Raw genomic sequence first — 27,677 nt, forward strand, 5'->3', positions numbered from 1 at the left:
GGCAGAACCTCTTATCTTCTGGTTATTCGGACGAATCTTCGCTTTCCGTCTTTTTGCATGCGTTGGCAAGCAACACGATCCCGATGTTCAAGATGATGAACCCAATCTGCGAACGAAAAAGTGCGTTAGTTCACGTTCAATGTGCGCGACATGTTCCTTCTACTGCCACAAAAGGAATAGACTCACCGGCAGAGCAAAGAACCAAGACATCCTTATTGCTAACACGAAATTTCCTTTATCGTCTGGATCTTTCTGTTGCAGCACATACGCTAAGACACAGGCTGCAACGTATGTCATTCCCGTAAATTGATGAATGGCAGATCGACCAGAATACGACATATCCTTAGGAAGCTTATGGTGTGCAATCAAGCACCCCAACAGCAATAACATCGCTGCCATCTGTTCACATAAATCAGTAAGAAATTCTTCATATGGGTCTGGCGTAGCTAGATAAGAGACGGGCATAGAGAAGCGACTTACCGGTACGAAAACGGCCCACATTAACATGACCTCCGTTATATCATGATTGATTTTATAAAGTGCTGCGGCAGCTACGGTAAGGAATATCATAAGCATCATGATTGCTGGTGGTGACCGGATGAACGAGCGCCGGTGTGATTTTAGAATGAGTTCGCGCTGTGTGGGCGGCAGTGCGCGGAATTGGCTCTCCGTGTAAAATTGAGGAGATGAAGAGGACGCGGACTCGAGGTCGCCTTCTTCGTCATAACTGCTTCCTAGGTTACTGCCGTAGTTGAAATGCATGTTGCGTGCTGGATATGGTGGTAGCATTGTGGGGTGAGAATTCTGGGTGATTAGTGCAATGCGTGTGGTGGAAAAGCTTGGATTCTTTGCGCGAAACAATGAGACTCTGAAAGGCATTGCTCAATTTCACTGTGAAAGCTACGGCAAAGTCACAACGCACGAGTAAATGTCCATGTGCCGAGGGAACGCGCGTTGACTTTCGATACCCCCAGGTGTCTAACCCTTTTACTTCTTGCTCATCTTGCTCGTACCATCATTCCCAAGCAGCAAGCCTCCCCCTTTCGTGACTCGGATACTGTGTTGTCGTCTCGCTTATTCCATACAGTTACAACCAGCAGCACGGCCAGGTTCAATACGAAGTATCCCATCTGCATCAAGAAACGCGTCAGCAAGCAAACCACTATGCTTTCTCTACGCCACCACACGTATGGAGAACGATTACTTACCGGCAAGATGAAGAACCAATATCCGGCCATATCCATCCCGAAGGAACCTTTTGCGTCTTCCGGACTTCTCTTTCGCGTCATGTATATCCAGACACAGCTGGCGATGTAGGTACCCCCGGTCAAGAAGTGTATTACACAGCGCGCGAGCAGCGAGGTATCCTTGGGAACGTTCTCATGTGTCAGGATAAAACCTCCGAAAATACAGATGATGGTCATCTATCGGTACATGAAGGTTAGCCCAGAACAAGAAGAATCTTGAATGGAGGTGAAAACAACTGTGGAGGACTGAGCTTACAGGTAGCATGATAATCCACACCAGCAAGAGGAAGAACTCTTCCATATCATCGACGTAATAGACTCCTACAGCGGCTCCGATGTAACATGCTATAGCTGCGAGCAGTACAAATCGTCTTGTGGTGGTGAACGCGCTGCTGCGCGGCTTCTGGGGCTGTGGTAGTTGTGCGGGTGGTGATGGATCGCGTGCGCTCTCTAGATCGGGTAGACGGGATAGCAGGATCGCATCCTCGAGATCGCATTCTCTATCGAAAACGGATTTCAATAGCATCGTTATTAATAGCGGTGGCAATTGTGGTGTTGGTGATGACAATGAGGGATTCATTGGCGATGGACACGCAGTGAGTACGCCTTCTATTTTACTGAATCAGAAAGAACGAGTCAAGACAATGTTGACCAAAAATTCTAAACGCGGGGAACGCGATCAAACCCGCGCATATACCGAAAGAAGGCGTATCGCTCATTCGGCATTGCAGGCAAGTACCATGGTACCCTCCGGGAGCCCATCGTCAAACCAGTTCAGGGACGAACAACAACCACAAGTAGTCAAGACCCTTTACATAGTAGAGTAACAGTGTAATAGCTGATACATCATGTGGCTGGACACCGGCGTCTTTCGCCATGTATCTACCTTCACCTCACAACTCGCACCGCCGCGCATGCCCTCACGCCCTCTCCTCACTATATCCCCTATAACCAGTCCACCATGGAGACAGACACAGATTCAGAGCTAGTACTGCAACGAACCCGGACAGTACGCATAGCATGTGACAACTGGAATCCAATTCCGTATTGGATCGCCACCGGCACGGTGATGGCCTACGCATGCAGCGCACTCATGGCTATCGGCGGGCTCAACATCCATGACCTCAATGTTATTTACATTACTAGTGTATTCATACCTGTACGTTGAATATGATAGCTCCCTCGCTCATGCTATTTACCTACCTGCCCCCGTCTCTTTCCCCCCTTCTCCACCTTCCAAGGTTACCTACTACGGAAGCGACGTACTAGTCTACCTACCACAGTCGAACATCCTCCTCCACACCCTCATGCTCTTCCTCTGGCACCGCCCCCGAGCACGGCACCGCTTCGCGCCCCTAACACGCACATTGATGAGCTGTGCGACGGTGAATTTATGGGCTGGGGGATGTGTGGGCGCGTTTTATACGGTGGATACGGCGATGTGGATTGCGGGGTGGTGGTTTGTCGGAATACCGGTATGTTGTTGGAATTGAGAGAGGCTATATTAGAGTAGGAGTAGGATTGAGTACGGAAGCTAACGATGTGGATAGGGTGCGCTTCTGATTGGGAATAGGGCGCTTGTTGATGGGATGGAGTGGTGGATACGACGGCAGACGAGGCGGAGGGAACGTGTGTTTGGGAGGTGATGTAGTGGTGAAGAGTGTAGGAAGTATTGGTGCTGGACTAGCTTGGGTACGTTATGGATGAGGGTTAAACGCAGACAGCAGCTCATGCGATGGCTGCGGTGTTAACAAAGGCAGTGGTATATCAAAACTCATGATGCTACATGTATCCCCAGACCCCAACGCGCTTTCCCCCAAATACTCAAAGTAGCCGCTCAGACACATATATATATCGTAACCCTCAAGTAACCAAGAACCCCCCAAGACAAAGCCGAAGCTCATCCCCCAAACGCCAAGCCACACCCCTCTCTAGCCCGATCATCTTGAATCCAATCTGACCAAACCCTACTCAAACGCCATTAGAACCAATAACTCTCTCCCGCAGCGCTAACTTCAAATTGACACCCCAAGCCCTTCCCTTGCTCCTGCAATGCTTCCTCCCCTTCCCTCAGCTCCCTCAGAATCTGAGTCCCTACTAGCGGCCCATCCATGAAGGAATCCTTGACATGGATGATAACGACCTTGACGCCTTTGAGCGGAGAATCGAATGCCGCAGAGAGCATGGCGCGGTTGTGCTCAACGGAGACGGATGACAGACCGAACGCTGCTGGTGCAGAAGGATGGGATGGAGGTGGCCCGGGGGTGCCATTTTGCTGATCCTGTGGTTGATCCTGATGCCGCTGAAGAGACTGATGATGTTGCAGTGGCGGTGGAAAAGGAACAGGCGTGTTCGTCCCCGTGTCACCCCTCGAAAGCGGGAAGTCGCTCATTGTCTCATCGTCGGTTTGCGAGTGGTTTGTTATCGAAATTGGGGAATCTATCCCTTTGCCTACTCCACCTAGGTAGCCGCCCATCTTGACTTTTCTTCCATTCTCGGCTGAACTTAGACTTTCGAGCTGGAGGTTGTTACTTGCACTGGCTCGCTTCCGCTTCTTTTTCTTCTGTGAGCGGAGCTCTTCTTTGTCGCGCTCGTGCTGCTTTTTGCTGTCTTTTACCATGGCCGCGAGGGAGCTGAGCTCTTCGAGTAGATGGCGGGGTGCTAGGTGTCCGAAAAGTACGGCGTCCGCTTGCGCGTTCGTGTATGAGACTTCTATGAAAATACCTTTCAAAGTGCCGGCGGCGATCTTTGGAGCTGCTTCCGTCCAGATTTGATGTGTACGTGGGGAAAGTGAGAGGGAGTCTGGTTCAACGTCGCCGAAGATGAGGATCTCGCGTTTTGGGGTCGTGAGGGTAGATTCGGCGCGAATGAAGTAGGCGGTTGAGTCAATCACACAGTGATCTTGCGATTGCGGTTGCTGGGGTTGAGGAACTGTGACACCGCTGGCTCGTCGGCCGGCTTCTGTGCTTCCGCTGAAACCTGGAGTGCCGGGTGCGCTTTGTGTAGTCATAGAGAAGCTTTGTGAACGACCTTCAAGTCCGTCTGATTGACCATACGACTGAGAAGGGTTTGCATTTTGCCGATCTGAGGTCTCCAGTAGGTTGGCGTTCGATCCGCGGTGTACATGGCCAGGTCCCTGCATGCAGTGGCCATGGCTTACTTTGAAGCCCTTGACTCCTAAGCCGTCGCACACTTCGATGTAACCTCTTGAGCTTCCTTCACCCAGCGCAATGTTACCGCCTTCTGCAAGCCGTTGGAATGTTACTAGTCCCACGCCTCCGTCTTCGTCCGTCAGGTTAGGCCAGATGATGTTATTGAAGATGTGATTTTTGATCGCGTTGACGGTAAATGGTAGTGCTGCTAACCGCTTGGGTCGAGATGTATTGTGGAAAGCTGCTGTATTGATGACGAAGCCCGAGACGTGGTCGAGATGTGGATGGGTGATGAGATAAGTCGAAATGTGCTCTCTCACAACATGTAGCGCATTTGCCCTGGCACTTAGATGTGGGAAAGGTAACCCCGCGAATGCGCCAGTTTTCAGCGTAGTAATTGTGACGGGTACATCCTGCTCAGAATCTGGTGTCTCAGGTCCAGAATCTTCGTCGGAGAGCGAGACATGCCCAGTGCCCGGCGACGGCGACTCTATATGCGCGTCACTGCTATTCCCATTTCCATTACCGTTATGTGGGGTCGATAATGCTGGATCCGGGTCGGAGACAAGCGGGAAATCCTGACCAAGTATGCGGGTAATCGATGCAAGGTGGGAGCCTGCATCCACAGCTATGACGGAGTTCTTAGCCCAGTTTGTTGCTGTTGATCGAACGAGGAAGCCCGTGACATTGTCTTCGCTTGGTCCACCTCCAGAGCCCTGTTCGTGTTAGCCTCTACTGCGAGACGGCACATCTGCTTGTCGACCTGCACGATTGGCGACATCTGATGCATATATGAGAAGGCCTCTAGCCACATCGACAAACACAACCAGCACAGAATGACCTACCAGACAGATGACCTGAATCGCAGGTTCCCCCGAATTTCCAGATGATCTCCTCACCACCCTCGCGCTATCTTCTTTCATTCCCTTGGTGTTCCTCTTGTCTTCCTCTTCCAGTTCAACTGATAAATTTTCTTAGCCTCTCTTCCCCAAGCTGTTTTAAGATGCACAAGCACAATCCGGTTTTGCTTGCTCTTTGTCCCAAAACACACTTTCTCTTTCCTTAGAATCTTCTGTTTGCGTCAAGACTCAACGAGGACGTTCTCCCTCTTCTTCGCACCTCCCACCTTTAAAGCCGGAAACCACTCTTGTGCTCAATCCTTGCGTCGCGTTTCCGTAGCGCGAAGCCAGATCACCAGTTTGTTCTGTTACCGTTGCACGTTACACTTGCGTGAACCGATGGCCGCCGTTCCGTCGTCCGGAGCACGATCCACCAACTGATAACGCAGGAAGCCGGAATTATGTGCACAATGATTGCGCGGTTCTTGTCGCGCTAATCCTGATGTTCCGATTCCAGCTCTTCCTCCGTTGTGCGAAAAAGGTACCGATTGTCGCAAATCAAAGTGCGGATGACGACAAATACGCCCGCGCTCAGCTCAGGCGTGCCTTGTGATGATGGCTGTGTTTGGCCGTGCGCGCGAATGTCACCGTGATAGTTCCGTCGCGGGACCGCAATCTCGGCGCGGTTCAGTGTTGTAGAAGTTGACAAGATGGAGATCGAGGTGAGGACTCGAGGATCAAAGACATGCATGTGCCTCATGCGCTTGCCCACGCCGCCGTTCTTTCCAGCCTTCGTTGGACGGCTTCGGCGGTTGGCTAGGGCTATTTCCTTGTCTCTTACAACCAATGATAGGCTCGGCTCGACAAGCCACGACTTTGTTGGCCCCACCCCAGTTCGAGCCCAGATCTGGGGTTGAGAACACCTGACACCTGCTAGGCAACGTAGTGTCAGGGAAGACAAACTCATCGTTATCTGTTGAGTGCGCGATAAGGAACGCAGTCGCATACAAGCGCTTAAGATCTATCACATGTACATGACGAGACTAGCAGAGTAAAAGTACAAGCTTGGAACAGACGTCACAGTATCGAGACAATATTGTGTGTTGGGTATCATGAACTTCTTGTGCAGCATTTTGAGCCTCTAACGGCTATGGCAGTATCACTGATCCACCAGGGCTGCCCAGCGTGATCTCATGAATCCTCATCCGTCATCCTATCCATACCCATGCCAGTTCGTTAATCATCCGCATCATAAATCAAAGCAAACACTTCAAAAAGAAGGCGAAGCGTTTACTTGAACACCTTTCCGTCGGCCCACTCGTAGGACTTTCCGTTGACGGTGATGGGCTTGTCCCACGACCACTGGTCGTTGACGAACTCCTTGTCCTCCTCCTTGGTGGGGTCGAGCTTGGTGAACTCGTAGCTCTCGACATCAGGAGCGACATCGAAGGCGGGGAGAGCATCCTGGCCACGGACGATGAACGCACCGGTGACGATGGAGTCGTTGGACTGTCCGTATACGGAGCAGCAGCCGAACAGGTACTTGCGGCTGGCCTCGAGACGAGTGAAGAAACCACCTAAAGGAATTAGCAATGTGACTATATAAATTGCAGGTGATTTGACTTACCGATCAAGTTGGAGGTCATGAAGGTGAGGGTCAACTCATCGTTGTACTTGTAGTCAACCTTGTAGATGGAGTACTCCTCGAAGTTGGCGTTCTCCCAGAACCAGGGGAGGGCAACCTCACGGGTCTCCTCGTTGGAGTACTTGCGCTTCCAGTCGTCAAGGACGAATGTGGCCTTGGGCAGAGCCTCGAGAGGGTGCTTGGGCTTGGGGGCAGCTGGTGCCTCCTCCTCCTCCTCAGCCTCCTCCTTCTTGGGCTTAGGGGCGGCCTTGGGCTGCTCCTTCTTCTTCTCACCACCCTCCTTCTTGGGTGCGACGTTCTTCAACGCCTCGGAGATGAACTCGAGCTTGGGGGCGACAGCAGAGTAGCTGGTCTGGTTGTAGACGGTCTCGTACCAACGGGTAGTGTTGGGGTTGGAGTCGCGCCATTGCTTGTCGAAGAAGTATTGGAAGCCGCGGGCAAGGATGCTGGCAGCGAAGATGTCGGCAAGAGTCAGACGCTCACCAACGAGGTAGGTGTGTGTAAGGAGGTGCTCCTCAATGACGTGGACGGCCTTGAGGGCGGCCTTCTGGGACTCGTCGACGCTCTTTTTGTTGTAAGGGTCGCGGCCGAGGATGGGGCGGAACCAGCCACCGAGGGGGGAGAGGACCTCAGTGTTGGCAAAGGACATCCATCGCAAGATGGTGGCGTAGTCCTGCTTGGTCTTGCCGAGAAGGCTGGTCTTCTCGTTTTGCGAGGCAACTGGAATCCGTCAGCTCTGAGTCACCACCAAATTTTGGACAGACGGAGTAGATGTGGTAGAGGCAAATCAGAATAGTAAGTTTTCAACAATAGTTTTCAGACAGGGATAACTGAATGAATTCATTCGACATCATATTATGCAGGGAGGAGGAGCGAACGCGCGGGGTAGCACTTACGGTAGACAGCGATGGCGATGCACTCGGAGAGGACAAAGCCGTCAGCGCCCTCGAAGGTAGGGACCTTGCCGAGCTTGTTGAGCTTCAGGTAGTCCTCAGAGACACCCTTGGCTGGCTCAGTGTCGACGAACTCGATGTCGAGGCCATTCTCCTTCGCGACGGCCAGGAGAGAGGTGGTACGCGGGTTACCCTGTTGGCTTGCTGTTAGGACTCATTGCGGTGCGACTTCGCGTGCCTGTGTGCGACGACGTACCGAGTAGCTGTAGAGCTTTCCGAAAGACATGATTGTAGAGTTCGTGGTTGAGCTTAACAATCAGTGTGTGGAAGACAGGAGTTGTGAAGAAAAAAGGCTGAGGGAGGCGGGGCTGTAGGAGACCTGCGTGCACAGTCCACCGTAATTTCGTCTAGCCGATTTGCAGGTGGCTCGTGCATCCATCGTCGTCAGTTGTGGCAGGTGGCAGTTCTTTGACAGCGCTACCACGGTGCATTCGCTGTCGACCACAGGCGCAATGGCAAGCAGGGAGTTTTCAAGGAGTCTTTGGAGGGCGGCCGATGCCCTGGGCAGTCGACCGCGGCCCCAGTGCGAACGCACGATGCGATATGCTCAACGGAGCTTCCAACCCACAGTACGGAGATGCATCTCGACGACAGCCGTACGACGTGCAGAGGTTACAGAGGAAGAGATACGGGAACCATTCACAGCGGCCCCCGAAATTGACTTGGAAGCGACGACAAAAGGCAGCGGCAAGAAGGGCGAAAAGAAGGACTCGCTACGAACACTGCGCGTCGTCCCAGCATCGCCGTCTTACTTCAGCGCAAAGCCCACCTTCACCGACGACTTCCTCTCCCTCTCCGCTCTCCTTCGAAAAGTCGCTACGTTACCTGTTATACCGCCCGCAGAGGCACCCAAGGTGGCCTGGAAGACGATCGAGCAGTATCGCATCATGACCAACGAGCCGGTGAAGACGGCGCGTTATCACAGGATGCTGCAAATACTGCGGAGGCTCAACTGCATTCACCCCGCGCTCATGCCCGACGAGGTTGTGCAGGCGATGCTGCGGTACAAGAAGCCCAACCAGCCCGGTGACATTGTTCCGAAGCCTGGCGTGATTGATGAGCTTGGGCGTGCCAAGGGCGTTGGGCGGAGAAAAACGTCGTCTGCTGTGGCTTGGCTGGTAGAAGGCGAGGGTGAAGTGCTCGTCAACGGCAAGTCCCTCTCAGAGTTCTTCGGGCGGCTGCATCACCGCGAGAGCGCTGTCTGGGCCCTCAAGGCTACTCAGCGTCTTGACAAGTACAACGTCTTTGCTCTGGTGCAGGGTGGTGGCCTGACTGGCCAGGCGGAAGCAATGACTCTAGCTGTAGCGAAGTCATTGCTGGTCCATGAACCCGCGCTGAAGCCTGCGCTGCGACGAGGTGAGTCAATGTTTTCTTTATCCGTGCCTTTTGCAATCCAGCATTGCTTGTTCTGTCGTTCCATGAGCATTGTCTATGCAGCCCTCGCGGCTGACACATGCCCACGTCTACGCCTCAAAACGCAGTCAACACCCCTGGATGATCCCAAACATGTCTCGCCTGCGCATTCCGGATCCAATTGCTGACTGCTCCTTAGCTGGAACCATAACGCGCGACCCAAGGAAGGTGGAAAGGAAGAAGCCAGGTCACGTCAAGGCGCGAAAGATGCCCACCTGGGTCAAGCGATGAGCTGCTTGTGTGTATACTATCCTTTTATCGCTAGTCGTCTGCAGTGTCAGCCTGGCCAAATGTAAGATGAGACATGTCAAGACGCCGTCTGTTGAATGTGCTTCAATTTCGTCGTGTATGTCCAAGCAAGTGTTGATGTTACTCTCGGTACCTTGTCGCTGTTTGCATGGAACAGGGTGCTGTACATACGACACGTGGAGATGACCAATTCTTCGCCTGATTGTCAATGTCGCAACCCAAACGGCCATGTGCTCACACGATCCTCATCTGGTGCGGCATTGCCCGGACAGGGTCATGCTTTTCGATCAAGTGTGTCCAGAAACACAAGGCCTTGAACCTTGTGCCGCTCTGCCCTGCTGACTATGCTTCTTCCCTGGTTCAGTCTCATGTCGAGCAAGTATGCAGGTTCAACCTTGCTTCACTACTGTCTGTTATTGCTTTCTCGGTCCGTTCCTGACAGCTGTTGAAGACCACTTTGCTAAGAGGAAGCAAATGTATATCGCATGAATGGCTGCGCCACCACCAGCACGCAATGCACTCAATACTGATGCGATAACTTATGCCTTCCTGATGTGTTTCTGTTTGCGCTAAACTCGCATTCGCATTCATGACTGCTTTTCGACCAAGACCCTAGATAGGCAAATGTGCATTGTGAGTTTTGCAACAGCAAGATGCTCAGGCCAATTATTATTGCCGGTGGCACATGCGACAAGAGTCAACATATGACCGGCTGATCGCGGGCGCAGAGTTGCGGTGATCGTCCCTGACTCGTTTCACGATGTTCTATTTTGGACATGGTCATAGGGCGGCCAATGATATTTGAACCACGACGTCTGTGCTATATCCGCTTGCACTTGCTTTTCGGTCGTTCCGGATCATGTCGCGGACAAACGTTATGTGGCAGGAGGCATGAGAAGACTTTGGCACTAGAAGATGGGCTGCCGTTTGGATCTTCGTTGGAGATGGGAGCTCCCTGTTTGACTCCTTGTCGCGTGTCCCGCACGACGCGTAAACGGTCGAGCACGGCATTCGCCCGAGACTTTGCCAGGTGGTCGCAGCTGAGTGCGAGTCAGACGTTTGTCGAACGAAGTGAAACCTTCTCGAAGCATGTTCGCCGTGGTCCTTGATCATTTCACGAAGCGCGGTGGTGGAGGTTGATGCGAAAGCCAGGGCCACCTGATGATCGCCATCCGTACCGAATGACGCACTCGTCTGGACAGTGATCGCACCAAAGCGGGCAAGTTGAACGACATTGGTTTCGTGACGCGATGGCTGCGTCCTGCAGAGCCATGCTGTGCGCCTTTGCAAAGCTTCCAGAAGATTGCAGTCTTCGGTGAGCACGTGAACAGGCATTCATGGCGCAAAGTTCCGGACAGTCGCGCGCGCGGCGTATGGCGCGCCAGAGCGTGCAATTGAAGTGTCAGTGACAGCGCAAGGCGTGCTCTTAGCCTGAATAAACGGCGGTGGGTAGCGTTTGCAGCGTGCCGTGTTGAAAAAATGATGGAAGGTTCGCGGCAAGAACCAGTGAGGTTTGCCGGCAGGAGCGACCGAGATGGCGCTAGAGCCCCACCGTACCGCACATGTAAGATTCGAGGAGTCGCAGCGTGGAGAAGGCATGGCGAGGTCGCGAGGTCGCGGCTTGAGTGAGTGTGCGTCAGTCCACGAGTTCGAAAGGGAAGGTCCCCATTCGCAGGATCAGGATCGACGAGTGAGGCTGATGGGTGAAGTGGCCCAAGGCAAGATCGACCACAGGCGAGAGATCCCTGCGCGTGGACGGGAACTTGCAGCGCTGCAGAGATGAAAGGACGGATCGAGTTTGGAGCCCGAGATAGCCCCTAAACCTTCTCACTCCCACCTGTCAGCACCTACCTACACGAGACACTGCCGGCCGTGAGGCTATCCAGGTTCGACATCCGTTTGGTGATTTGGCAGCAGGAGAGGGCGCCTCAAGAGCCGAAGGACGCCTGCGGCATGAAACATGGCGGAAACGCGCTCCTGAAGGTTAGTCTTCCCACGGTGCGTCGGGCCCCTTTGTCCTACAGCTCTTCACGCGTACTGGCGGACAAATGCCATGTGGCGCGTGGTCACTGTCTGCCGCCAAGCCCAGCTGGGTGAGAGGAGCAGTTCCTGGGCCAGCAGCCAGCTGCGACATTTGGCCGCTGTGGAGCCGCGGGGCGGGAATCGCCATCTGGTTGCGCCGAAGAGCAAGAAGAAGGAAGCCACGATGGAGTTGGTGGTTTTTGTCGTCGTGCTGGCGCTGACGGCGCCCTCGTATCGACGGCATCGAGTGGTCACGCATAGCAAACGCGATGCTGCCCTGCAGTGTGGCTGCCCAGACGCCTGCAGATCCACCATGGGCGATCCGTAACCATGGCAGACAGGGTACTGCTAGCCCCGCCCTGGCCATATCGGAAATCGGAGACTTCGCATGGTCGCTGTCATCCAGAGCTGGTAGAGTCGTCTTACTCGTCAGCCCTCGCTCGCCCGACCTGCAGCCACACCCACTTCTCAGGTACCCACCATTGTTTTCTCCTCTAGCTTCAACACCCTGGTCCAAGTATTTACAGTCTGTTCGCCGGCGTGGCTTGCGAACTACTTCCTTTTTGCTTCCCACACTGCCCGATGCTCTCCCAATGTAGCGCGACTGCATCACTTCCCGCCCACGTCTCTTTCTGCCCTCCTCCAGCCTGGCTACCATCGGCGACCACACCACCCTCCCCCACTTGCATCCCTGTGAGCATCTGCGCCAGCCGTGAACTGACGTCGAACTCACACGCCTCTTATAACAGAGCCTTTCACTTCATCCGTCGGTCCAGTGCAACCGATCCGATTACAATCTTAGCATCCGTCGCACTTTCAATCCTGTCTCGGACCGAACGCTTCATTCGTCTCTGCATGTACTCCCGCTCGCCCAGTGCGCCCCAAGACACTGCATCGTGAAGAACGCCAGCGTACGTTTAGGCCGTTGAGCTACCGCAAGGCAGACGTTAGATTGTTTGAGACCATCTCCTAGGCCGGCCACTACTCCGTCCGACTCGTTGGAACACTGATCTGTTTGCAAGGACTACCCTTCAAACATCTCACGCATAAGCGTCGCCTCACCACCAGCCCATCCCACACAGGGTTCTCCACGCCTGCATCTACCGGACAATTTCGCTGTCACCTAGTGGCTACGTGTTTAGCTGATCCACACGGCGCACACATTTTCTCCAACATTACCGCATCGGGAGGACCAATCCCGGACGTCTGAGCATTGCATTGCAGTCATCTTCCTGCAGGCGGAGCGAGGATATCCTGGTGGCTGGCCGAGGCTCTTGCGCGAGCTTCTTTTCCTGCATCATTGGGCTGCATTGGTCGCTCGTCGACGCGTCAGGGCCGTGTTTATATCCAAACCATCTGGACCTGGGAGCATCTCGTCTTCCAATTTCGGACGTCATACATCTACCACCATTGGCCCGCATCACCCATCAACTCTTTCTGGTCCTCTCACGCACCCCGCCCCAAACCGCATCTCTTCCATCAGTCCGCGCATACGTCGACTACACCTGCGCCTTCGCCTCTCCACCTCTTGCGCCGGCCCTCCACCACCTACATCCCGCAAGTCTGCAAGCTGGCCAATTACGCGACGCCGCCAGTCTCGCCCTCGGGGTACCGGGCTCTCGAACCCCCCTTCAGTCTGCAGTATAAAGGCGGGCTGGTTGGGATGGACAATGACCGCCGGCCACGGCATACTCCCTCAGGTTACGCAAGCCAGCAAGGCACGCTGCTTCCACCACAGGCATCGTATCCAGTGGTAAGCGCACCCGATCGCTTCAGGCAGCCGCCCTTGACAGCACCTGCCCCACCCACATCCGTCCCCTCTTCCGGAAGTCGCGCCAGCTCTCAGGGTTACGGTTACGCTTACGGTGAAGGTGCACAGTTTGGCTCGTCGATTCAGCCCTCTGCCGTAGCCTATGGCGCCCAGGACTATGCCGCCGACCAGCAACAACAGGCCCAGCGTGCGCCCCAGCAGTACTCGCCCTACGGCCAGAACATCATGTACAGCGTGCCGGGCGCCCAGGCCGCGGCGCAGCCTTCTTCGCAGTATGAGCCTGTGGAACAGTACCAGCAGAACAGGGACTCGGCTATACAGGTCCTGAGCACCGGCTTTGGCGTGGCACAACCCCAATACTATGAGAGCGGGCCCACGAGCGCACCTGCCTCTGCCATCGCGGCGCAAAACGTTCCTTCCCAGTATCCCTCATTAGGCTATTCCGCTCCCCAAGCTCAGGTCGGACGAGAAGCCCTTGCGCCCGCCTTCACTGCCGCTGGCATGACAGACCCCCATCAGGCGCCTTCCCAGGGCGGCTATTCCCAGGGCAACTACAGCGCGCCCCAGGCCAATAGTGGCAACGAGTACGACGACTTCTATCGAAACTACCAAAACGAGCTGAAGAAGACGTTTGAGCATGTCCGTGACGGCCGCCTCGCCGAAGCCGGCACACTGCTCCTCAGAATGTCCGACTGGCTGTTGCACTGGGCCGAGACTTTGGGTAAGTTCCCCGGTGTGCGCATTATCGAACGAGGAACTGAATTGACCGCAGCAGGCCTAGTACGCGACGACGAAACCTACTACCAACAGCGCCTGCAGCTGTGGGAAGAGTTCAACACCTGCTGGCTCTCCACGCTGCAGAAGCAGAAGACCATGACGCAGGAGATGACCACCACGGGCCAGCGACCGCAGCCTCCCAAATCACTCATCGATTGGGAATTCCTCGAGAAGATGGGCACTCAACTTGTCAAGAACTGCGACAGCATGGAGAAGCACGGCCTCGTTGACTACCAAATGGGAGTATGGGAAGAGGAAATCGTAGCGAGTCAGTACCACATTGCCTTCATTGCCTGATCACAATACTAACGTTGCGCAGTGTTGACTTCCTGCATGGACCTCCTCGAAGAAGTCGGCGCTGGTCCATCTGTACAACGACCCACCTCCACAGCGCGACGGCGATGATCTTAGCAAGTTCTAGTCGCGACGATCTTGCTCGTGGCTGATCGCAGTGCCGCTCCCGAGCGCCATCCTGTCAGCGCATTGACCCTCATCTCGAGAGGCTTGCTACAGACCGTCCATGCGCACGCTTATACCCGCACTACGCGCTCATCCAGCGCATTCGAGACGACTTCACTTGCTTCTTTTTGTACATATACTGTTCTCAGGGTGTCTCGTATCGGTTTTCCTTCCACAGCCATTGGGACGCCGAGGAACATCGACCGCTTCTTGCGGAAGTCAATCTGCATCGGTTTTTCCTTCTGTCCAATATTTGCATCCATGGTTTTTCGCAGTCGTCGAGCATTATGGCTTTGAGTCACGTCTTCACTTTTCTTTTTCAGCCTTTTCTCAGGCCATTCTCTTGTTCGTCTTTTGTGTTCGCATTGGGGAAAAGTGGGGAAGGGTTATGGTACGAACGCAATGGCACGCATGGTTCATGTTGACGACATGGATACGTGCATCTACGAGCATCTGTACTTGATTGCTTTTGCTATTGGGTTTTGATGCTGGAACAGATCATCCGGCGCGGGCGCTGAGGATATCTTACGGAGTGTATTATGACGCATGGGTTAATGAGGTGGAAGGACAATCGATAGAGCCGGCACGAATGCATGTGGATACCACCGGATCGTCCTTGCGCCCTCGCAGCTTCCGGTGAATTCGCAACGAAGACACTCGAAGTCTCGACCAGAGAACAACACCTCGTCTCCGCATTGGGCGGCAACGAGGCAGTTCTCCGAGCCTGAGGTGGTAGGGCGGGAACGACAACTGTCATCAACGGTCGGGTTCCCGGGTCCGATGCAACGACGTGGTTGGGCAGCAACTGTAGTATAGAATTTGTACTAGAATTACATGGCTTCATTGCAGACATCCTTGTTCCCGAGGTAAACTGAAGCGCTGTTCTGAAGGATTCTATATGGTGGAGTCGCTCTTCCAAGTTCTGGTCGTACCTTCCCTGGTCCGCAAGGGTATCCGTTCCTTCTCGCCTCACTTTACGCATCCCAACTCGACCCACAGGCGCCATTGCAGCCTCGCATGTTGACAAATGCGAAGGCATCCGCTGCACTTACTCATCATTCGACGCCTTGAGCCGATAAAGGGAAGGCGATCATGCACGGCGACTTGGCGACGCAGTCTTAGCGCCTCACGCATATTTTGAGGCTTGGGCCGTGTCAAAAGCAAGATCTGACCTCCAGCTGGAGCTACGGGAACAGAAAACCGGATCGACGCAGGCGCCACAATCATCGCTAACAAGCGCCTCTAGGTGATCACATCTTATCACAAGGACATTAAGACCTTGCAGCACATCATGGCGCATGCCGGCTATTGAACACTGACGGCGATCTTACGAGATCGGGATATAGGTGCAGCATCTCAATATTTGCAGCTACCCCGCTTGAGTAATTGACACTCGCAGTTTCATATTTTCATCTTCAAACAGGTCCGTTCGCAGTTGGGACCAAGCCTTGCAGAGTACGCGGTGGCTATTATCGCGTGAAGCGCTGCCGTCGCACTGCCCCGCTTCCTTCAATATTCAATACTTTGCCCTGGTAATGTTGATATGCCCTAGCATTGCGCGTGCCTTGCGCCCAGGGTACGCACCTGCTTTTGTGAAGGGCTGAAGTCATCACTCTCGCGTCTTTTAGCCACCGGGACGCCTCGAGATCCAGCAACCAGATCAACCGCCAATGATTGCGCAGCCGAGGACCCTGATAGCGGGAGACGACCGGCTCGTCTCCCTGGCCCTGGGAGCACATCAGCTCCTCAATTGTACATGAACGCCGAAGAAGCAGCGAATGCGGACGCCTTCGATCCTGCAGCCACCTTTCGCATCTCGCGATACAGCTTCATTGCACTCGGCTGCACAACTCTCCGCAAGCCCCAAGCGGCACACCTTCTGCATGCTTAACACGGACACACCCTGGTCGATCGAGCGCATGAGGCTGCCTATCACGCGTGATGCAAGGGTGGGATCATTGGAAGAACACATCCTGTCGAGAAAGACATGCGCCCATCTGACTCGTGATCCCATCACGATAGCGCCAGGGGAAACTCAGAAAATGCGATCTTTCCGGCTTCTCGAACACATGGCTACGCAAGGGGGTGTAGAACCCTGCACCATCGCGAGCTGTCAATGCAGTTACCCATCAGAATATGCTACCTTGTACAGGCCCAATGAGCTGGTAACCACACCGCACTCCTGCTTTGCTGCGCATGATCGCTGCAGAAACGACGGCCGCTTCGCTCAGCCGACACTGTTCTACCCTCCGCTGTCCGTCTGACCACCCCGTCATATTACAAACGACCACGACATGTCGATCGCGGGTTGTTGAGAGACAACAACACCATAGTCATATTTCGTATACGTCGCACGGACCGCGATATCAATAGGCGATCGGCGGCCACCTACAGATTGACATGCGCCTCTGGCGATCCAGGTTTGGAAACTATGAGCTCTGACATTTTGGCGTTGCAGCCACCAGGCACAATTCTTCGCCGGTGTCGTACCCGGTTCTGCAGGTGGAGTAGGCGTGCGTTCGGGAAGTCGCATGTTGTACCCGCGTCGCCACATTGCGGTATCCACAAAATTCTCGTTCGGTCAGCAATACGAGACGCTGTTGTCACAGTCAGTCACACTGATCGTGTCAGCAATGTGAGCCAATGGTGTATTTCGACGACACGATGTATGTGTAAAAGAAAGTTAGAACCAATTTCATATTTCCGAAGTGTGATGTATTCTTTTCGAGTAACACGGCTTTCACATCGTCACATCCGAACGAACTTTGGCTTTTTAACCAGTCGCTCCATCTAAGTTCTCGGTCATGAGAGCGATTTGGAACTTCAAAAGAGCTCTCGGAGTACGTTCTGTAGACAACATCAACGCAGCGTGACCTTTTGCGCCTTGTCATCACCAAAAGGCTACCAGACTGATGCTATGTGTTCAAACATCACGCCTCAGAATCGTGCCAAGCACACCCTACCAAATCGATGAAATCAGTATAAATACCACTCTTCCGACCCTTTCTTCATCTACCATTCAAGTACCCTACTTGCTCTCCAAAACCACTAACTAATTACGGTATGTGTTTTGCTTGCTGTCTTCCAAAAATGGCCGGCACACAACGCATGTTTGTTCCGCCATCCTCTAAACTACCAAAAAGATGCGATGTTCCTGGCCATGAGAACTGAGATCCGACTTGTTGATCACTTGATCACTTCAAAACTACAATCCAAATACATCATATTGTTGTCGGCTTCGATCAAAAACTCGACTACCAGTTTCATGTCTTCCCCGATTGCTGTGCTTGCATTGCAAGCATATACAAAACTGCGAACCCAGTTATACCTTTGACCACCAATAGCATAGCTGATGTGTATATAACACCTCAACTGTTGCTTCTGCTTCCTTTCTCTTTTCATAACATTGTCCTCCTGTTATTTACCAAACATCGCGGACATGTCGACCATGTTGCCTCTGCGCTGTCTCTCAAAATTAGAGATGGCTTGTCACATGAAGCCGTTTGTGGGGTACCTTTCTCAAAATCTAAACACTTACTGTCCCTGCCATGATCAGCAGAACTCGGGGAACGTCCCGAGAGCGTGTGTCTAAAATTAGCGGCGCCAGAAAATGCATCAAAAACTCCAGTCATGTGTGCAGCGGGACTTGTAATTGATCGCCCAGATAGCGAGAGTATCACAATGTCTTCGCACATGTTGTTGCGCTGTGTCTGGAATGGGTTAGTTCTGGGCTACCAGAGAGCATGTGTATAAAGTCTTGCGAGTCTGACACCTCTTTTGTCTTCCAAACAATACTTGAAAATTGGCTTTTTCAAAATCGCGATGACCTAACTACAGGAGAAGATCGCTCTCTTCCAAAAACGACGATTTGGCGATCCATGTTCTCCCTTTTCCGCCTTCGTCCCACTCATCGGAGCCAGCGACGGCTCTACAAAGCTTCGATACTTCTTTTACCTTCTACTATCTCACACTACTCTCTAAAGTCTGCTTCCTAAAATGCAATTCACGACAAAACATGTGCGGCTGTATTCTCCTCCAAAGTCCAAGGACAGGACTTATATGTGTGCGCTCTTTTCTTTGTCTCCTAAACCATCGCATGCTTGACCCTTGCGGAGTGTCGACACACCAAAAGTCCTGCGAGAAACGTAACATGACGGAAGTGGCTGTACAAACAATGTCCCATTTGTTCTAATGTCCTCCAGCATGTTGCGCATATGACAATGTGCATAGCGATCAAAACTACAAGTTATCAAGCGCATGAAGACTGGCTGTCGCAAAACCCATGGGTTGGAGTGTACGTCCCTCCGCTACTTAGCTTTGGAAGCTCTCCAAAAGATATCCTTGACATGACTATGTGAGCACACCAAGTCGCCACGTCCACATGATCATGTTTCGCGAAGAGGAGGCTCTGGCTAGGAGACGGCTATATAAGCTCGCCTGAAACGCTTCTTCTTCTTTCTTTCCCCAACATGCCTGGAAATTTACTATTCTAAAAGTAGCTAAGACAGCTCGCATGTGTGTTTTGCCGCCTTCCCGAAACCATCTCCGAGCTTTTGTATGTGGCTTTTGCCTTCTTCCAAAATGAGCTTTCGAGCTGACCTATGTCGGCGGCTTCTCTTCGAATCAGAGCACAGAAGCGCACATGGGCTGAGAAGCATCTGTTTTGCTTCTGACAGCTGCTTTGGATTTCATGCCTGCTCTAAAACAACGACACTACGCATAAATGATCCGATCGACAGCAGTTCAAAACACAATCTCCAAAGTGAAAGTGAAAGTGTTTATGTCGAGCGCTTTCGCATTGCCATTTCTCTAACTTTCGCGTGGATTGGATGCGATGACTATAACTACATTCGCGAGTTGGTATGACGAGGGTGAGCGAGGACACCCTCACTTATACCCATATCCAAAATTCTGAACGCCAAATACATGTGTCAGCGCGCTGCATTCACTCAAATCCGAAACCATAGCCTATATGCTGAGATAGTCTCTTGCTTAAAGTCGATGAGAAAACCATGCATGCAGCATTTCTCCTGTGCTGTACGCACCATGTCCAGTTTGATGTCATGACACTAGCGCAAAAGGGTATATAAACTCACTCCCGGCGATAAAGAAGTAAAACAATTGCCTGATATCGTACACCAAAATCGGGTAGGTAATCCCTCCATGTGACTTTCCTCTTCTTCTGACCAAAAATGGTATCGCCTCACTCCATGCCGCGTTCTCTCCTCTCTTTTCCAAAAACTACTCCACTGAACACATGTCTCGGCATCGATGCGCTATATAAATACTTCCACGGCAAGATGGGGAGACGATACTTCTATCTGCTTTTTTTATCACAAAAACTCAAAGACTAGCACCGCATGTGCGTGCCTTCCTTCTTCCATCCAAAACAGACGTCGCATTCTGTCATGTCGACCAGCATCTTCTCTCCATCTAAAAGCGAGCAGCTCGGACTGTTGTCTCCTCAGTCTCGGGTTCCAAAAGGCTGTCTCGCCTCTCGAAAGTGTCTGCGCTGCTCTTCTAACCAAAAGAAACGTATACACCCCTGATGTGGTTTCCTCTTGTTCCAAAAACGGTAGCCTGTGCAGTCATGTGTCAGTCTCTCGATCCACGTCGTCTATAAATTGGCTCTCTACTCTTCTCACATCTTCCATTACCACCGTTTCCCTTACCAAAAATAGAAGGCACAGAAGCCATGACCTGTGGCGGGGCAATTCTAAAAAGATCATGGAACAGAAAGTATGTCGGCGGCGAGATGAGGTCGTCATTCCCAAATTGCCGCTGTAACAGTAGTATGATTTCCACAGGGTTTCCACAGGGTTCATCAAAAGACAGAAACTTCGTACCCATGTTCTGCTTACGAAACTGAACGTTGTCATGGAAAGCCACATGTGAGCGAAGAAGAAGAGAGCCACATGGTGGCAATGTGCTATAGTCTATAAGAGGGGTCTATTGTATGTCCTGGAAGCTCCTCCCTCATCTCTACAGCCAACGCCAAATTTACCAAAACAATCGATGAAGCGCAGCATGATTGCCGAGCTGCTTTCTGAGAACCATCAGTACCATGCTTCGGCGAAGTATATACATGATGATGACCTTCATCATCGCGTCGATGTTTTGCGGACGCTAGCATACGTAGCATATATTCCACAAAAACCCCGGCTGATGTGAGCTGCCGATGTTTGCATGCTAGGGTATGTAGTATTGCCGCCCGTCGCGTTGTTCGACCTATAACGTTGTTCTGGGAAGGCTGCGAATATGCTCGCCGGTCGGTGCTTCGAGTGTGCTGCGATAAGGCGAGGAAGATGCGCTTGGCATGTCGCACAGTGTTGGGTGTGTGGAGTTGTCTTCCGTCTTCCGCCTCATCTTCCATCAACCTCAAAAGCTCTCACGAACCACGCGTGTCGTCCGCTTCCCGCGAGTCTAGCCGAGATCCTGGGCATATCGTTCTCCTCAACACTCCTCTCTTCCTCAGTCAGCGGGTCTGACCACTCCAGCCACGCCTTGTCTTTCAAACAAGCACCCCATGCCAAACTCTTACTCGTAAACATCCCAATGCAGTACGCGCTCTGCGGCCCTTCATGAAGCGCCAGGAAGACCGCATCCTTGCTGACGTTTTGCTTGTCGAGATCCTGTTGACTGTCGAACCGCGGCGCCGGCTGACTGAGCGGATGCGGGATATCCAGCCTCATAACCCCGTCGTCGAACTTCTTGCTAGCCCTATCCCCCGGCACCGCAGCCGTAACACCCACACTCTGTATCGCGTGCGAAACAATCTTGATGCGACCCGTCGGACTCAGGTACTCGCTTCCATCCAGCAACCCTTCTCTTGAAAACGTATACGCGCCATGTCGAAAAGCAGCCGCCGTGACAGTATCGATACTGGAGTACACGCCCAAAAACTGACTCGGCTGCGTATTATACGGATAAGGATCGTATTCCAGCGCGAAGAAATTGACAGTCGGCCTAACCACCCCAATAACACTCTGCGGTCTAGATTTCTGCAACTTATTGCGCGGACGCTCTTTTCTTTCATGTAGCGATTGTATTTTGGGCGGTTTGTGTAGTTTGCCGTGGGGTTTGCGTATAGTAGCGTTCATGGTGGGGTCGCTGGACGAGCGTCTGTAGCTGCGACGCCTCTTCGTCTCCGCCCGCTCTTCGTATTTAACTTTCGCATAGTTGCATATTGTGCCCAAATCTCCGAGTTGGAAAGGGGCCATGATCGCGATTGTTGGTGATGGGCGTCGATGCCGTGTTAGCCGGTCTCCCGGAGGAACGAGTGGTGAGGAGAACCGGCAGAAGGAAACAACGAAACGAACGAGCGAGCGTAGGAAAAGGAGGCTTTGTGAGCAATGGGAGGAGTTATAGTTGTCGCGATCTTATTCATCTGTTACTGCTGCTGTTTGCTTACTTGGCACCGCCCGCTATGTGGCACGTTTCATGTTACGAGCGAGGATTAGGCATGCAGCGTGGTTGTTGGCACGGTCGTGTTATTGGTATGACATGCGTCATCGGCGGAGTGACACTTGGGCACAGCCTCGACGCTAGCTGCTTACGGTCCTATCGATTAAATCCTTACTCGGTCCCAAACTTGACGGCCTCGACCATCATGATCCCCGCATGGGCTTTAGAGAGTGAGGCAGCGACGTCGAGACTATTCAAGGTGCCATGTTAGCTGCTCTGCAAATTGGCCGAACTCTACCGTGGCAGCTGCGAACGGGCGACACAAACAATCGCAATCATCAGCTTATCGTCAATGCTACTAAGTTTGACACGATCTCAGGCTAAACCCGTTGAACCGCTTGCACATCATTTTTCCTATCTTTCATGACAATCATTGAATTCACCGCCACGACCAACTCATTTCCAAGCCATCTTGACCCACTCCTCGACATCTGCCCACAGCGTCTCGGGCCTCTCCAATGCCGCAAAATGACCGCCCTTCTCGTGCGCCCTAAAGAACGCCAGGTTCGCTGTCCTCGCCGCCCAGGCCTTCGGAACAGGCGAAAGCTCATATGGGAAATAGCTGTAACCCGTCGGCTTGTCCACATGTTTGACTTTCTTGCCCTCTCGATATGTGTAGATTGACGTTGGGTAGCAGCCAGTAAGCCAATACAGCGTGATATCCGACAAGATTGTGTTGACGGAAGGCGTGGTAGATGGATCAGTCCACGCCATAAACTTCTCGCCGATCCACGCCAGTTGCGCCATAGGGGAACTGGACAGTACGAGGCCAATGGTGGAAGGTTTCGTGCCGTGTTCAACTGCATAGGCCTTGCCTACTTCCATGAACTCGTTCATCCTCTCAAGACCTTTCTTCTCCGCTGCACTGAGCTCGTCTTCAGGTGAAGAGTAGGATTTGATGTCGACTGTGTGCATGAAGTTGAGATGCATACCTTTGCACTCGACGTACGTAGATGCCAGCTCTCGCGCGATCCAGGCGCCGATATCACCGCCCTGAACGAGATATCCTGATGCGCCGAAACCGAGGGAGAGAAGCAGCTTGTGCATGATGCGGGATGTGTCCGCCACCTTCCAGTCTTGATCCAGTGGCGGGTCAGAGGACAGAGCGAAGCCGGGGAGAGATGGTACGATGATGTGGTAAGGGAGGGTATCTGGCGTGTACTTCTTGCTCAAAACTTCCATGAGGGGTAAGAACTCCAAGAACGAGCCAGGCCATCCGTGGAAGAAAGCGATTGGGATAGCGTCTGGCTTGTTGGAGAACAATGCTGCGAAATGGACGTCGTAGCTGCTACCGCCATCGTCATTGATGGTGGCCTTGAAGTTGGGCAGAGAGTTGATGCGGTCTTCTTCCTTGCGCCTGTAACGTGTCAGTGCAGCCATTCCTATTCAACTCTTTGTCGAGCCTTCGTACCAATCAAACTTCTCCATCCATTCTTTCTTCGCATCAATGATCCACTGCCGGCTGATCCCAAACTGGCCATGGCTGCCCGCATTCTGCTTGTTCTCATACGTCTCTTTCGCGACCGGACTCAGCTTGAGCAGAGTCTTGAAGTCCTGCAACTTCTGTTCCTCAACATGCAGCTCGAAGGGTGTGGGCTGCTGTTGCGCGCCTGCTGGTACGGTGCTGAAGGTTTTAGCTGACGTCATGTTTGCTATCGGTTACTGTCCACGATTGCGATTGTACGACCAGACAAGTACTGAATAGTCGTTCGAGAATGGCAGCTCTGGTAGCAGCCTTATATCGTCGTTGTGATGTCGGAGGTATAGCCGGAGAGCTTACAAATGCTGGATAGCTGGCGTGAGGTGATGCAGCTGCTACCTAGGTATACACGCGCTAATTCCGAGTTGGGAAGTCGCTATCCTCGCTCATTCGGGGAATGATCTGCACGCTCATGTCATGCCACGCCCTCTCATAGGTTGCAGTGTATACACATGGAAAACGGGGGCATTACAAATGCATGCAGATCTTAATACACACGTATACGGTGCGGCGGGTTTGGAGTCACACTGCTTTCACGCGTCAGATGTGTACGTTATTGGCAAGTATGGCACCGCTCCACCCCGCATTCTTGTCGACATCTGTCGATGATAGAGCCTCGAGTGCACAGTCAGTATCAATGCCTCAGTTCGCGCAATATAATGAAATCGAAAATGCTTTGAATTAAGAAATGAAACTATTCGCTCATAATCAGCCAAGCGCCTCCACCAAAGAACACCGCGAACACCATGAGAGTAAGAATCGCAGCGCCGGCCTTGTCCCCTGTCGTGATAGAGTCATGCTCAACACGCACAGGACCCGCATCACTTCCTGCAGTAGGATCGTTCTCACTTATTCCACCATTATCAAGTCCGACGGGACCAGAAACTTGATCAACAAGCAAATTCTGCATGACCTCCAATGCAGACATTTGCTCTCCAACGCCCACCTCCTTGTCGTTTCCACCTTGCCACCACCTCAGACCACAGCCACCTTTTCCGGGGCCACATTGTTGCGCAGCTGCCACAGCAGAGGCACGGAGTTTGGGCATGATGCGGTCGCGCGTCCAGGGAGCGGCTAGCATCGACCAGCCCATCCAGCGGGCGAGGTAGGCTTTGAAGGATCGTTGATCGTGGTCGCACAGTCCGTTGCGTTCGCAGGCCATTTCGATCATGACGTCTGGGGCTCCTTGCTGTTGGAAAAAGATGTCGGTACCGTTGATAACGCCGCCCAGGCGCTCTCGCCATCTGCCTGCTCGTTCCTTCGTTGCGTTAGAATGAGTGTGGAGTTGGGTCAGGTTCAAGGAGTCTTACCGTATCACCCTTCGCTTCTGACATGTTCCACAGGGCTGCGGCACCCGCCATGTGGATTCCAGCGTTGTAGGTCCATTGGATGTGGTTCTTTTCCGTGCAGTTTTGTCTCTCACTGGTACCATCTAGGAAAGGTATTTGTTAGCACGTATAGCATCTGAAATATATTCAAGAGCATCCTTACCAAAGAAGTGGTAATCTGTGCTGATGAGACCAACACTGTATTGCCAATCCCATGCTTTCTCGGCCCACTCAACATACGTCTCGTTGCCTGTATATTTTGCCAGCCTTGCTGCGATGTTGAAAAAGCATCCGTTGGAGATTGTGTTCTTGTAGTCGAATCCGGGGTTAAATCGGAAAATTTGCCAGTTGAGTCCACCGCCGCATGTTTCGGGATTCCAGCGCGGTACCTGTGTGTTGAATACGGCGATGGCGAGTGACAACCACGACATTTCTCCTTCGACATCTGGAAGCTTGTTTTCCGCTGCTGACATGGCAGCCATTCCCCAGAAAGCCTGATCGTCGTTTCCTAGTGTTTTTGTCTGGTTCTCTGGCATAAAGGCTCTTGGGATGCCGATTTGGTGCACCATCGCTTGCTGTACAATCTTGTTGTATGTGTCGTCGCCGGTGTAGTACCAGTAGTCGATGAACGAGTTCATCATGGCTCCGCATAGCCACCAGTAGTATGGGTCTGGCAAGTTTCCAGGTACATCACCGGGTTTGTCACCAGTGTACCATTCTCTTAAGCCCGCTGCAACAACTTTTGTCGCATCCTTAATAGAGGCTATTTATGTTAGTGGGGTCCGAAAACAGTTGCAGTGAGCGCACCTGGATCGTCAACATTGAACTCCAGCTGCGCAGTGGCGAATGAGGAAAGCAGGCCGACTGCTGCAAAAACAAGGTTCGAAGGTCTCATGGCGGAAGCTCCGGGGTATCACTCGAAAGACAGGTGTTGGGTATTCGGCATGCGTGGATTAACGAGTGCGCCTGAGGCACTACACAGCGAGCGACGTGAAGCGGAGCCTGAGGTTGGTGGGAAGGAAGCGAGGGAAAACGAGAGAACGAACATTCTAGGATGGCGAGTCGTGATGTTATGAAACCCCTTCGGCCGTCAGCCAAGTAACGGCGTTGAGCCGCAGCAGTAGCTGGGCGACAGTGCAACGCTTGGTAGTCATCCTTCGGTGTTGGTACGAGGCTAGGGTTGGATCGTTTAAACTCGTTAAAATGACTACGAAACTCACGATTGGCTTGGCCATTTAGTCTGGCCCTTCAGGCCCTCCCCTATCATTGATTGCGCGCAGGTCCCGGTTGTCGTTGTACATAGGGGCTGGTGTGCGTAATGCAAGTCGCCAAGTTTGAAAATGGCATTGGCGGCGCTTGGAAATGTCTTGGGCGCCGAGGACTTAGGCCGTCACCACAGCAGCAAGTCTTCCGCGACGTCCGGGTGGCTGCACTTGGATCAAGGCAGTGGCATCGGTTCCTGCGTCAAGGATGATGCGGGGAAGATCAGATGCTTTTCTCCACTCGTCATTGGAGTTGCGCTGTCCGGATGATCGGGTGGGATGCGTGCTGCTAGGGTCTTGGTGTAGCCGCGTATCCGAAACGGCCATACCCGCATACGAGAGCAGATGCATTTCTTTCGAAACCAAGGATTTGCATCGTCGAGATAACAGCTCGAAGCATGCGCGATCTAGAGTAGCGTTGTGGATGGCGGGGAAGCCCTCACCAACGATCAGATTACCTGTCATCTCACACCGCTCTACCAGTCACCGATCTGGTGTTTCGTGATCCGATTAGGTTTCCTGCATCCTCGTACCTTATTGCGCACACATTGAGCGCGCGTGTGCTAACGAAATGTCGTCGGCGAAATTCAAAACAACCTCCAACACCATTGACACGAATTCGCCGTGACCGTTCATGCGCATACCAACCCTCAAATCTCCTCGAATCGTCGCTGGAAACACCACGCTGTCCTTCTCCGTGGATGCAGAAACCTCGACAACACGGCCAGCTTTGTGACCGCCGTAGTCCTCTTCACCATGTCGCATCTTTGCACGACAAGTCTTCCTCGCAATTGCAATGGCTGCGCATCTTGCTCCCTCATGCCTGGACCTTTTGGTCCAAGGGGGGTTTGCTGTGTGTCTGTTCAGTCTTTGGTGTAGGCTGACAGATCGATATTCGCTTCAACCGAGCCTTTGGCCCGGGAGAGTGAGTTTGTTGCGTATCTGCTCACTCTTTGGTGGAGACAAACATGTCGAGTTTCTCAGTCGCCGGATGACCTTTGCTCTCTGCCTTCGCTCTCTGGCTCAGGCATGCATGGCGGTTCTTCATAACCTGGCTCTTTGGCCAGGCAAGTGGATTCTTCTGTGTGTCCGCTCGCTCTATGGCGCAGACGGACGATGTGGTTTTCTCGTCTGCTGGATCTTTGACCCAGCAGAGCGGAGTTTACTCTCTACCCTGGCTCTATGGCCAAGGCGGGCATGTCGTCGCGAGCTTGACAGTCTGTTCGAGCTCAGAGGCGGCTGTCGATATCGATATCTAGCCGGAATCGGACAATCATTGTCGTATTGGTGAAGAGAAGCCGTAACCCATTGCGCAATATTCGAAGGATATAGCGATGAACTGATTACGAAAGCCCATTCGACTACGTCCTCAGGCGTAGAGCGATGCGGACATTGCACACTTCGGAGCGCGCATATAGTGGGTGCTCGTTGAGCTCGCCACTCCCGAAAGGGTTGTCATTTCCCTCCGATTCTGCGTTTGGGTTCACGAGGCCCTCTCCTTGGAAGCTCGAAGTTGCTGTTCCATGATCCCGCTCATCATGTACTCTTCTCGCTCCCTGATAGTGGGAACACCGTCAAATTTTGATCACATCAAACGGTACGGGCTCGCCCGGCTC

At 52.8% G+C, this 27,677-nt stretch overlaps 5 protein-coding genes across 5 annotated transcripts; 2 read left to right on the forward strand and 3 right to left on the reverse strand.

Moving 5' to 3' along the window:
• Nucleotides 1-3,228: 3,228 nt before the first annotated feature.
• J4E90_001370 (uncharacterized protein) lies at nucleotides 3,229-8,062 on the reverse strand (the record flags this gene model as incomplete). The annotated part of the gene is made up of 5 exons (XM_051430958.1): nucleotides 3,229-5,115; nucleotides 6,541-6,815; nucleotides 6,866-7,603; nucleotides 7,780-7,969; nucleotides 8,033-8,062. 5 exons carry the CDS (start codon nucleotides 8,060-8,062, stop codon nucleotides 3,229-3,231), a joined length of 3,120 nt encoding a protein of 1,039 aa, XP_051296445.1.
• Nucleotides 8,063-8,372: 310 nt separating this feature from the next.
• MRP9 (37S ribosomal protein S9, mitochondrial) lies at nucleotides 8,373-9,480 on the forward strand (the record flags this gene model as incomplete). The annotated part of the gene is made up of 2 exons (XM_051430959.1): nucleotides 8,373-9,192; nucleotides 9,389-9,480. The coding sequence occupies 2 exons, from the start codon at nucleotides 8,373-8,375 to the stop codon at nucleotides 9,478-9,480; spliced, it is 912 nt and encodes a 303-aa protein (XP_051296446.1).
• A 3,703-nt stretch (nucleotides 9,481-13,183) lies between these two features.
• J4E90_001372 (uncharacterized protein) lies at nucleotides 13,184-14,473 on the forward strand (the record flags this gene model as incomplete). The annotated part of the gene is made up of 3 exons (XM_051430960.1): nucleotides 13,184-14,012; nucleotides 14,064-14,336; nucleotides 14,388-14,473. 3 exons carry the CDS (start codon nucleotides 13,184-13,186, stop codon nucleotides 14,471-14,473), a joined length of 1,188 nt encoding a protein of 395 aa, XP_051296447.1.
• Nucleotides 14,474-22,387: 7,914 nt separating this feature from the next.
• Nucleotides 22,388-23,638, reverse strand: J4E90_001373 (uncharacterized protein; the record flags this gene model as incomplete). Its single annotated transcript, XM_051430961.1, has 2 exons — nucleotides 22,388-23,348; nucleotides 23,403-23,638. 2 exons carry the CDS (start codon nucleotides 23,636-23,638, stop codon nucleotides 22,388-22,390), a joined length of 1,197 nt encoding a protein of 398 aa, XP_051296448.1.
• A 527-nt stretch (nucleotides 23,639-24,165) lies between these two features.
• Nucleotides 24,166-25,694, reverse strand: J4E90_001374 (uncharacterized protein; the record flags this gene model as incomplete). The annotated part of the gene is made up of 4 exons (XM_051430962.1): nucleotides 24,166-24,729; nucleotides 24,782-24,903; nucleotides 24,963-25,562; nucleotides 25,607-25,694. 4 exons carry the CDS (start codon nucleotides 25,692-25,694, stop codon nucleotides 24,166-24,168), a joined length of 1,374 nt encoding a protein of 457 aa, XP_051296449.1.
• Nucleotides 25,695-27,677: the final 1,983 nt, after the last annotated feature.

This window comes from Alternaria incomplexa (assembly GCF_024043165.1).
Source record: "Alternaria incomplexa strain BMP 0042 chromosome Unknown scaffold_1, whole genome shotgun sequence".
NCBI lineage: Eukaryota > Fungi > Ascomycota > Dothideomycetes > Pleosporales > Pleosporaceae > Alternaria > Alternaria incomplexa.